This window comes from Zeugodacus cucurbitae, chromosome 2 (genome assembly GCF_028554725.1).
Source record: "Zeugodacus cucurbitae isolate PBARC_wt_2022May chromosome 2, idZeuCucr1.2, whole genome shotgun sequence".
NCBI lineage: Eukaryota > Metazoa > Arthropoda > Insecta > Diptera > Tephritidae > Zeugodacus > Zeugodacus cucurbitae.
The window spans coordinates 7,198,399-7,210,810 of NC_071667.1; the positions used below are offsets into that span (position 1 = coordinate 7,198,399).

A 12,412-nucleotide genomic window follows, 5' to 3' on the forward strand; every position below is an offset into this window, starting at 1 on the left:
AAAAATTGTTGCTTAAATCAAAAAAGAAAATTTATTATAAAAATTTAACTTAAGAGCAAAACTGAAAGTAACAGTAAAGCATTTGAATAAATTTTAATTTTTTTTTATCAAAGATTTTAACGAAGTTTTCAATATTTTTAGCGCTTCGATTGTTAAGCTTAAATTTTAAGAAGTGATTTTAATTGTTTTTTGTACACAATTTTAACGGTAACAATATTTTGTACCAACACCAAGGCATATTTGCAATTATTAAGACTTAATTTTTTTGGCCGCATGCAATTTTAGTACTAATAAACAAATTATTAACAAAGAGTTGCTTAAACATTTCAAAAAAGATTAAAATAAATAATTTTTAATAGATTTGATAATCAAAAATACCCAATTATTTCACACGCATTTGCTACCATTATTACTTCTACATTAAAAATTTTTTAATCAAAATATTTATGTGTAATTAACAATTAATTAAATTAAACCTCGTCACTTTTACAAGACTGACAGTTTATAAGAATACGGGTATCATATAAAAACAGTCATTAATTAATGTTCTACACTTAAAGAAAAATACACATAGTCATTTCATCAACTAATAGCTTATACGTATATAATATATTAGATATTATTTACTAAAAGTATTAACAAAAGTTAAAATTAATTAAATTTTTAATTATTAAAAGGTTTCATTTTTTGCGTCGAGTTTGGAATAGTTTGAAAGAAAAAGCACCAAATAGTTATTTATTAATTAAAATTGTCACTAAAATCAAAAATAAATGAGTTCGTAATAACACACCTTAGTACTGAAGCATTTTTGTAAGATTTCGGCTCTCAATTTTGAATCTAAAGGTTAAGCAATAAAACTGTATAATTGTTACCTTATCTGATATTTTGCACAAACAGAAAACATATTTACTAAAAAAATAATTATTTTACTTCGGAATACGAGAGAAGCCAAAATTTTGAGTCTGACTTACGTATGATACGATATGAATTTAACAGTTTAAGTCAGAAATGAAACAAAAACTACAAAAAAGTACAAGAAAATAAATTCATAATAATAAATACTAAAACTAAAAGTATATCAGTACTTTCATTTAATATTTTATTTTATTTTATTTTATTATATTTTATTTTATTTTATTTTATCTTATTTTATTTTATTTTATTTTATTTTATTTTATTTTATTTTATTTTATTTTATTTTATTTTATTTTATTTTATTTTATTTCATTTTATTTTATTTTATTTTATTTTAATTTTATTTTATTTTATTTTATTTTATTTATCTTATTTTATTTTATTTTATTTTATTTTATTTTATTTTATTTTATTTTATTTTATTTTATTTTATTTTATTTTATTTTATTTTATTTTATTTTATTTTATTTTATTTTATTTTATTTTATTTTATTATATTATATTTTATTTTATTTTATTTTGGCTAACAACATTAACATTATATATATCAAATAACGAAAAAGGATAGAAGAAAACAAATACTAGTTGCTCACTTTTTGGATAGAAAGGTTGTGCCATCAGTTTTTCGGTGGGGCGTCTTATTGTTAATAGTATATATTACGTATATTTTTTTCTTGGTCGACATTCTTATTTATGAAATATTTTTTCCTTTGCTAATCTATTTATGTATTACATAGGTATATGTACATTAATATATATTTACTAAGTAAAAAGTAAATATGTATGAATGTATGCTTGAACTACTTTCTTTAATTATATATAAATAAATTCTGCAAAAAAAATCATTCACTAAAAATATAAGAGAAAAGTATATGCTAACGAAATAAATAATAATTAGTCTATAGTTATCAAGCGTAAAAACAAGACTTATTTTCCATAAAACCGTTAGAAATGTTAATGAACAGAATCACATTAGTAAATGTAGTTGCACAAATAGTTAAATACAAATACGCTTGAACGACATTAGCATTCAAACTAATCATTAGACAAATAAATATATTACAAGGCGCAGTCATAGTCAAACTGAAAACTTGTCTGTTCCAAAAACAATTAAATTTGACATAAACCACAATTAGATATCAATATAGAAAACAGCTTTGAACTTTAGCAATTACTTTAACTCAACAGCGACCAAACCCTCCTGGTTTAACCGTTTTGTTGCTTTCACTAAATAAACTAAAGTTTATTTAATGAAACACAAAATAATTTTCTGTTTGATCTCAATTGTTTTTCTAATTTATCGTAGCAAAAGCTAAAAGGAAAGTTATAAAATATACGAGAAAAGCATATATGTATGTAGGGGAAAATATGTCGATTATGTCAAATAGGGTAGTGCAAATGCGAAATGCAAACGAAAATTATACGTATCTCAAAGCTAGCAATTTTTTAAATATCAAGAAGACTTGCCAAAAAGTTTTCCACTTTTATTTAAACTAAGCATTTACATATATACATTTATGTATGTTAGATTATAGATATACGTATATACAATACAAATGTAGTTGCAAAATTAATGCTATTAATTTCATTTATATAAAATGTAACCGTTATCTTGTCAGAAAATTAAATATCAAAATCAAAACCAATTCGCTGCTATAACTTTCGAAAGTGTCGTAGCAGCTTAAGTATCATGAGTGTCTATAATTTCAAAATTGTTACTCGCTTGTTAATGTTTAAATCAATCAAAAAAATATATAAAAAAGAATCTAACAATGTTAGCAGCAAATGTTTAAAATACATACATACATACCTATATATGTACATGTAAATGTATTAAAGCAAATTGTAAATTATTTGACTGTTGTAAACTCTTATTTACAAACTTATACTTACATAAGTAAGTAAGTATACGTTGCACTACTTAAGCTTTAGCTGTAATGAGTTCGGCTTGTATCGGTGGTAAGTGTTGTTTAATGGCATTCATTGTGGTACCTCTAAATTCTCTAACATTTACAATTAATTCCAACAATTTGTACAATCTAATCGAATATTTAATAGAAAGCTAACTGTAAAAGAAATGTTAAATACAGGCATAAACAAACATACACAAGACTTTCAGTATTTGTATAAGTTAAATCGAAAGTTAAAAAAAATAATAATTAATGTAAACAGCTATGAATTGTTAAAGACTTAAACTATGCAGCGGAAATGAACTAATATGCATTTAATAACATATAATATATATGTATATATAGATTTGTGTATTTAACTAACTGTGTGCTTACATAGACGCAAACATATATGAAAGTTAAACATACCATACATCCAAAATATACACGCCAATACTAACGCGACTACATAGTCCTTTTTACCCTTGATACACACAATTGCTTTTATGTAGCTTTTAAAAAATAACACAAATATATATGTAACCGCATACTAAAGTATGGAATAACTGAATAACACCAAACTGAACCCATTACTTCCTCAGCTGCAATACACTTTTATATACCAAATATACTTACATATATCTAACACCTGCATAATATACAAATATACATGCATATGTATTCGTAATAGTTTAAATATGTAATATTGAACGATTTATTGATAATATTACAAAGTACTATATATATAAATGTATATTAAGTGTTCCATGAAAAACTATTTAATGTGTTCTGCATGTTTAAACAAGTTCCAACAAAAAGAATGAATAATAAAGTGAAATTACTTAACAGATATATGCAACCTGTATTTGTATTCCATTTTGGGTTGGACTGCAGCACAACTTTCACCCTAACAAAATTTCATCAATTTACCAAAACCTAATCCATATTATTCCAAACTGAAAATGACAGAGTTGATTTTTTTCATTTATTTTTTTTCACACATTTACTTTTCTATATAAAAGCATATATTTTAAATTAAAAATTTACAAAACTTTTGGTACTTCCCCAAATTCATCCGATGGCTTGGGTGGTGGGATTTTGTACTCTGTCTCAGGGGTTTCGTAAATCTTCTCCTCCTTTGGTTCCACAACCGACACATTGTCGGGCAGTGGCTTCTTGGGGCCGATCTTGTTCTTGGGATCGTAGGGCAACATAATTTTCACCTTAATACCCAAAACACCTTGACGCAACAAGACGTGACGGGTAGCTGTTTCAACATAATCGTTGCATGGATCACCAGAGTGGATCATCAGACCATCAACGAATTTCATTGACTTGGCACGTTGACCGCGCAATTTGCCGGACACAACGACTTCGCAGCCCTTAGCACCGGATTCCATGATGAAACGCAATACACCGTAACAGGCACGACGCACCGCCAAACCTCCGGTCAACTTATAACGCAAAGACTCAGCCTGTGCAATAGCGCACAGACCACGAGTGGCCACCTTCTCGGCGTACAATTCGATACGACCAGGTTCGAAATTGAAACGCTTTTGCACCATGGCGGTCAGCTCACGAATACGACGACCCTTCTCACCCAACACTTGTTGTGTTTTGGTGGCCATGATGATGATTTCAGTGCGGGCAGGGGTAACACGGACCTCCACACCAGAGTAACCATCCTCGGCGAGTTCACGAGTGAGGAACTCGTTCAATTCAGCCTTGAACATGCCATCGGCAACGAACTATAAATGTAAACAAAAAAATAAGATTCCAATTAAATATTGTAACTCAACATTTATACGAAAATGGTATCAATCCCAACAAAGTACTCTCTTACAATAGTAGGAGACACCCAGTTGACGTTTGCACTTTGAGGTTAGTTTTCATGAAATCCTTCCATATTAACACCAATAATAATTTTTAGCCTTATTTCACTAACAATCAATAGCGTAGACAATAGTTCATCGTAATAATAACTATAAAATCATTTTCTTTTGGTTACCTTGCGTTTTTTCGAGATATTAAGGCTCATTTTGTATTAAAAAACGTCTCGCACGGAACGTGGTCAAACAGAAAGAAAGACGCACCGCTTTACCAGCCACATTTCAGTCACATCGCACTGCATTATCATTAAGTAAATTGCAGAATTATCGATATAATTTATATAGCAGGAATGTATTTGTTGAATAAAATGAAACTTTTTATTTAATAAATTATAAATAAAATATATTTATGTAAAATAAAAATATATTTATATACAATTCGATTCTAGTATATGAGTTCCTATTTCTTTTGTTTTAATTTCTCTATTTATTTGCGATATTTTTTATATATTGAAAAGCTACATAAAAGGGGTGTTCACAAATATTTTTAGGGGTATTTGGCAATAAATATTGTTTTTTGCACAATATATATTTTAATCACGATCATTAGTAAGATATTTAATCCTTGTTTTCTTGAAATTGTTTACTCTAATACTCGAAAAACCACAGAATGTAATCATATGGTACATACAATATGGTTTACGTGATTAACCCTTGAATCAGCTAATGTTTTTATAAGGAGGACAGATAATTAATAAAAATTAATATCACAGCCTAATTTTAAACTTTATTAAATGTGGATAAGACCCCTTAAGTTTACATTTATAAACTTCGATCTTGCATATCATGTAAGATTTAGTCTTCCTTATTGATTACTTGGTAAACGCCTAAAAATTTCCATATATGGCTTCAAACTACGTATTGAGTTGCACCCACGTAGTGAATGCAATTACAACTATTCTAACTCCACGTAGGCGTAAAATGATATACAATGATGGGAAGTTTATTTTAAATCATAAATGAAAGGATATCTATAAATTATTTTCTCAATTTCATTTAATTTTATTTACTGCAATCTATAACATTTAGAGTTTTTAAGTAAGAATGTATTTTGGGTAAAAATCAATAAATTCATGAAACACGCCTAAAATGGCAATTAACACAGCTCTCATACCAACCTCTACGAATAAACTTAACGAAATATTGGCACTGAACGAAAATGTCGGCCGAGAAAAACGACGCACAGTAGGCGTCGTCATCGTTTTGTTGAGCGTATAAATAGAAGTTGCAGGAAAATTTTGACTCATTCGATATCAGTTTGGTAAGCTTCATAACCGGCTAATCCGAACGTCGATAAATTAAATAGTCCAATCTCTTTGTGATTTTTGTGTGTATTATTAAAACTTAAAAACTCAAAATGGTAAGTTAAATCAAAATTTCTGTTTATACAATTAAAATGAAAATTGCAAAAATCGGTGACAAATTCGAAGGAAAGGAGAAGTAATAGTGAATTTTAAAGAAAAATATGTGTTAATTATAGTGATTACGGCAATAGAAAACGTGATTTGATGACGTAGCAAAAGTAATAGAAAAGAAAAAGGATTTCCTCAAATATTTTGTATATGAAAGATTTTCATTAAAAATATGAAAAACGATTTGAAAAAAGTTGAAAACTAGTTCATTGGAGAAATCTTGGGAAAAATATATCTATGACTATATAGTATATGCCGGTGACCGCACCCAATGCAGTAAACGGCGACGCTGACGTCGGCTGTGTCATTTGGTCTTCAAAGAAATAATGTACAGCCGAACTCGTTTTACCGGAAGCTAATGAGTACTAATATATAGGGAAAACGTATTATTTTTAGAAACTTAGCCTAGTTACTTTTCAACATGTACTGTCATTTAAATATATAAAGAAAACCTGAATAGTAAAATAAGCATTAATTCTTTGATATTTTCGACACCGACTATTGCTATATTTAATCCTACTACATAAACTAATAAATATTTGTTTTCTTTTTTTCTAATTTTCAATAGCGTGAATGTATTTCCATCCATGTCGGTCAAGCTGGTGTCCAGATTGGTAACGCCTGCTGGGAATTGTACTGCTTGGAGCACGGTATCCAGCCTGATGGCCAGATGCCTTCTGATAAGACTGTCGGCGGTGGTGATGATTCATTCAATACCTTCTTCAGCGAAACCGGAGCCGGCAAACATGTTCCTCGCGCCGTATTCGTCGATTTGGAACCTACTGTAGTTGATGAAGTCCGCACTGGTACCTACCGTCAATTGTTCCACCCTGAACAGTTGATCACTGGTAAGGAAGACGCTGCCAACAACTATGCCCGTGGTCACTACACCATCGGCAAGGAAATCGTCGATTTGGTTTTGGATCGTATCCGCAAATTGGCCGATCAATGTACTGGTCTGCAAGGTTTCCTTATCTTCCATTCCTTCGGTGGTGGTACCGGTTCCGGTTTCACTTCCCTTTTGATGGAACGTCTCTCCGTCGATTATGGAAAGAAATCGAAATTGGAATTCGCTATCTACCCAGCCCCACAAGTGTCGACTGCTGTAGTCGAACCATACAACTCCATTTTGACCACCCACACAACACTGGAGCATTCGGACTGCGCATTCATGGTTGATAACGAAGCTATCTACGATATCTGCCGTCGTAACTTGGATATTGAACGTCCTACCTATACTAACTTGAATCGTTTGATTGGCCAAATTGTGTCATCTATCACAGCTTCGTTGCGTTTCGATGGTGCTCTCAATGTGGATTTGACTGAATTCCAGACTAACTTGGTGCCCTACCCACGTATTCACTTCCCACTGGTTACCTATGCTCCAGTAATCTCTGCTGAGAAGGCTTACCACGAACAATTGTCTGTTGCTGAGATCACAAATGCTTGCTTCGAACCAGCCAACCAGATGGTGAAATGTGACCCACGTCACGGCAAATACATGGCCTGTTGTATGTTGTACCGTGGTGATGTTGTGCCCAAGGATGTCAATGCCGCCATTGCTACCATCAAGACCAAGCGCACCATCCAGTTCGTGGATTGGTGTCCCACTGGTTTCAAGGTCGGTATTAACTACCAGCCACCTACTGTGGTGCCTGGTGGCGATTTGGCTAAGGTGCAGCGCGCTGTCTGCATGTTGTCCAACACCACAGCCATTGCCGAGGCCTGGGCTCGTTTGGATCACAAATTCGATTTGATGTACGCCAAGCGTGCCTTCGTGCACTGGTATGTCGGTGAGGGTATGGAGGAAGGTGAATTCTCCGAAGCTCGTGAGGATTTGGCTGCCCTCGAGAAGGATTACGAGGAAGTCGGTATGGACTCTGGCGACGGTGAGGGTGAAGGTGCTGAAGAATATTAAACGGCGAAATGAAGAGCGTATTGAAAGAAGCATACCCATTGCTGAAAAATTTATTTTGTTTAAGTTGAACAAAACTGTTTTTCGAATCAAGGAGTAAAACGAATAATTTTTGACGATTATAATATAAAAAAAAATTGAACATTGAAAAAGAAACATGCACAAGAATACTAAAAAGAAGAGTTAATTAAATGAAAATTGCATTTGAAGTTCAAAAATATGTATTTCAATTTACATGGGCTGGGCAGTGGGGTAAATAGAAAGTCAAATTTGCTTTGAATTTTTGTAGCAAACGTACATCTCCAGTTCCCTAGCTGTTTCTTCGTTGTACATTTCTCAACGCCCAAGTTCATTGCACTCGTAATGGTAGATATTTATAGCGCTGTGCTTGTAAGTCTAAATGCATTTCACGCTTTCTACGCCGGCATATTTAGCTACTTTCTAGGTAGCCATTTAAGATTTGCTTTGGTACTATGTACATACATTCATGCTCAAGCGCATTACGTTGCAACTTCAGAATGTAATTATCAGTGATCTCATTATGGCTTAAAAATAAATTTCTGTAATTAGTTCCCCTGCTGCGCTTGGTTGCTATTTGGGAGCCATTCAATTTTTAGCGAATGTCGTTTATAGTGCTTTTCCCAAAGAGTTTTTACTTTGCCTTTGAAGGCAATCAAAACATTTTTGGAGTTTGTACATACACATAAGTATTAAGTACACATTTAACTAGTATGTATGTATGTATGTTGATTTGTTTTTAATTTTCGTTAAATTAAAAACAGCGCTGTTGACGTCGTCATTGGTGACTACATCGCATGAGTATAATAACACCAACGTGAAGTATTTATGTGCATAGTAGTTTCTATATAAAAATACGAAAATGACATCATCATTATCAAAGCGTTGGTTGAGTTGAGAAATGTTGATTTCCATATAAGACATTTTGTTGTTGAGCTTTAAGAGTTATTTGTTATTATTTTATATTGTCATATACTATTTATTTAAGTATATATGTGTATCTTTGGAATTGCATACATATATTCTAGTAAAAGAAGTAATTTACTGCCAGCTGCAAAGATATGTAGTATATAAATGCTTCCACATTTCTTGCCATACACAGGGCGAGGTTATGAAAGTAGGTAACGGTTTGTTGAACACACGTACCTTTGCACGTATCTACGAAATACACCCTTATTTGCCTTGTAGATAAGTCTTTAATACCAAAATATACATAAGCACATATACCCTACACAGCTGTCGCTAGGTAACCGGTCGTTATACATAAGCATGACTCATTTAATTTTGTATTTGCCGCATTGTCCTTTCTTCTTCAAATGTTCCAACGCAGGGTTTGGCCGCTAAAAATCAATACTTTTTCCGCATTCATTGTAAATATGTTGAGCGAGGTTTTTGGGTGTGCATTTATGTAGAATTGCAGGTGCACATTTATAGGAAGAAATACAAAAGCCCAGATTCAAGAAAATTTGGAATATAACGAGGAAATGAAATACAAGAATTAGCACTTGGATGCTTCCTGTTTTATTAAGAAATATTAGAAAACAATTATTTGATTTATATAAATTATACATATGTACATGCATATGTTATACAATTTTTACGGTTTCGTCCCAGTTTCGAGATTCCTAAATCCCATTGGGACGATTTATGATGTTATAGTAATAGTAAGTCGTTTACTTCGTCCCAGTTTCGAGATTCCTAAATCCCAACGAGTAGCACTTTATGGGATATGGGATGGATCTTTTATGATGTTATAGTAGTTTAGGAAATACTGCAACAAAAAGCCGAATGTATAAGCTATTAATTCCGATCGCATACGACTGAATACTTGAAATTAATACAAGTGTTATATGCTTAAAACATTTCACCAAATTGCTCATCTGGATAAATATAAATTATAATATCTATAAATATTATACATAATTTCAACAAATAATGGAGTTGAGAGAGTTTAAACAATGAAAGATGTGCGCCACTTAAAAGACAGACATCTGTCTGTATCCCTACCTTTATGTTACTGCAAGTAAAATATTATAAACAGTAAATTTCCCCACATAACGTAGCTTTTCGGAAAATTTGTAAAAATCTGTTTTACAATCCAATCTAATATTTGCAAAAAATCAGTCATGAAGTTGGAAATTTCGCCAAAAACGAACATCTGCCATCTTTTGTTCATTAACTTTTTGAATTTATTGGTTTATTTTTGCTTGAACGAGTGGAAGTCGTGAAAGGTAGACTAGTAGATACACACATACAAATAAATATACATACACATGTGCAGTTAGTTGACTGCATAGCATTCTCTGGCAGCAATTTCATTTGGGAAGAGTTTATAAAATACAGCTTGTATCTCCATCTTTCAAAATAGATTTATTAAGATGGCGACGTCAGCGAAAATAGATCAAAGTAAATGTATGTGTATATGTACATATGTGAACATGAATACCCAAATATGTATTTAGGAGCGGCGAAACATTGTAAAAATATTGGACGAGTGCTTAAAAGACCGCAACAACTGGCTGGTGATGCAAGAAAATTCTCTGCCATTTAAAGTCAAAGCCAAGCAACAAAAAATCAGATTACTACAAACATAAAGTTATATACACACCACATGCATATAAAATACACAAAAAGTGTAGGGAAACTAGTTTCTGAAAATATATCCAATTACGGTCAGCGCGGAGGCTGGCTCTGAGACATGCAGCGTGAGCGGATACAGCTACTCATTTCAGTAGAGCCAGCATTGATCATCTGATGAGTATATTTTGTTTTTTTATATACTACATACATGCATATATTCATGTGACTATATTCATTGCTCTTGTTTTCATGGATGAATGATGGTATGCCGGCAAATTAAGAACGTACATATATGTTCATGCTTTCCGTTTTGAATAATTACAGAAACCTAATTGTGCGTTCTCTAAATTTGGTGGTCATTATAACATTTAACAATATCTAACATTATAGAAGTATTAAAATTACTTTCTTATCTGTTGTTAGTTTTCATTCATTAAAATTAGTTAGAAATTATACAAAATTAACTACATATTGCCAGATTCATTACTTCAAAAATTTGAATAGTTGGGTCACCAAGAATAATTAAAATAAAAGTGTAATAGATAAATCTTTTAAATCTGTAATAAAAATTTAGTAAAATTTCGGCTTCCGGTTTAAGTTACTAAAATTTTGAAGACGGAAATGAGTTCTCGAAAAATATAATCAATATTAATTTCTTAAATGCTCAGTGAATTAAATAAAGCAGTATATGAAACTGCTTTACCTACAAGAGCTGCCACTGGGTTTTTTGAAACTTTGAAATAGTGTATTAGAAATTCGCTATTTCAGGCAATAATATTTATATAATTTATACATTTTACTGATCAATATAAAAATAAAATAAATACAATTTTCTTATTATCACTTAATACTACAAGATATATATCCTTAGCTCTAAATCCCTAAATACACTACTTAATTTGCTTTATCAACAAATTTATCGATTTTTATGTTTTGTAGACATGTCAAAGATTCTCTGTTGTAAACAAAACCGAACTATAGCGTAAAAAGCAATTTGTAAGAATTCAAGTAGAAGTGCATTAATTTTTAAGATAATTCAAACATTCAATATTCTTTGAAACATTTTCGGAAGGAATATAAATTTCTATAGAATTTACGAATTAACATGACATTAACAAAGACTGTGGACCAGGCTACCATCCTAAGTGGTGATCGTTCGAAGTAAGTATAAATGCAAGTAAAATTTAAAATATTTGTTAATTTTTGCAACTACCGTGACATTCCAATGTAAAGTAAAGAGAAGTTTGTGTTAATGCGTTTTCTCGTACTAGGCTAAAAGATCTGCTATGTAATCGTTTGGCCGAGTGTGGTTGGCGTGACGAGGTGCGTCTGATGTGCCGTAATATAATCAAAGAGAAGGGCAACAACATAAAGGTGGAACAATTGATTGCAGATGTGACCCCGCGAGCTCGTGCATCTGTTCCCGATGCTGTGAAAAAGGAGCTACTTATGAAGATTAAAGCAATTTTAGCTGCACAAGAAGGAATCGACTTATAAATTGATATCAAAGATAGAGATGGTGTGAAACAACTATTTTAATTATACAAATATCTATATATAAATGCTGATAATACTGTTAGAGAATCATATTATATTTAGTCAAAGGATTATGTTTTTAAAATCACAATTTTTATTTGTTTTACGTGGACCCTCCTTTAATATTTAAATAAACAAATTAAGTTTGTGTATACAAAATTGATGAAGCGAATTAACGATTTCTTTATATTATAAATAACTAGTTATATTTAAGCAATCCAACGATCCATAAGCTCACATACCTGTTGGATGTAGGTG

The 12,412-nt window shown here is 31.4% G+C and overlaps 3 protein-coding genes and 1 long non-coding RNA gene across 4 annotated transcripts; 2 read left to right on the forward strand and 2 right to left on the reverse strand.

The window, feature by feature from the left end:
* Positions 1-3,775: 3,775 nt before the first annotated feature.
* LOC105210056 (40S ribosomal protein S3) lies at positions 3,776-4,954 on the reverse strand. Its single transcript, XM_011180779.3, has 2 exons — positions 4,813-4,954; positions 3,776-4,552 (listed from the first exon to the last, which is right to left on the reverse strand). The coding sequence occupies exons 1-2, from the start codon at positions 4,840-4,842 to the stop codon at positions 3,848-3,850; spliced, it is 735 nt and encodes a 244-aa protein (XP_011179081.1). The 5' UTR covers positions 4,843-4,954; the 3' UTR covers positions 3,776-3,847.
* Positions 4,955-5,890: 936 nt separating this feature from the next.
* LOC105210057 (tubulin alpha-1 chain) lies at positions 5,891-8,238 on the forward strand. The gene is made up of 2 exons (XM_011180780.3): positions 5,891-6,053; positions 6,674-8,238. Exons 1-2 carry the CDS (start codon positions 6,051-6,053, stop codon positions 8,021-8,023), a joined length of 1,353 nt encoding a protein of 450 aa, XP_011179082.1. The 5' UTR covers positions 5,891-6,050; the 3' UTR covers positions 8,024-8,238.
* A 1,165-nt stretch (positions 8,239-9,403) lies between these two features.
* Positions 9,404-10,540, reverse strand: LOC128920194 (uncharacterized). Its single transcript, XR_008470313.1, has 3 exons — positions 10,310-10,540; positions 9,616-9,809; positions 9,404-9,554 (listed from the first exon to the last, which is right to left on the reverse strand). It is a non-coding gene; the product is annotated as an uncharacterized LOC128920194 (long non-coding RNA).
* Positions 10,541-11,564: 1,024 nt separating this feature from the next.
* On the forward strand, positions 11,565-12,326 carry LOC105210058 (enhancer of yellow 2 transcription factor). The gene is made up of 2 exons (XM_011180781.3): positions 11,565-11,779; positions 11,890-12,326. The coding sequence occupies exons 1-2, from the start codon at positions 11,724-11,726 to the stop codon at positions 12,113-12,115; spliced, it is 282 nt and encodes a 93-aa protein (XP_011179083.1). The 5' UTR covers positions 11,565-11,723; the 3' UTR covers positions 12,116-12,326.
* Positions 12,327-12,412: the final 86 nt, after the last annotated feature.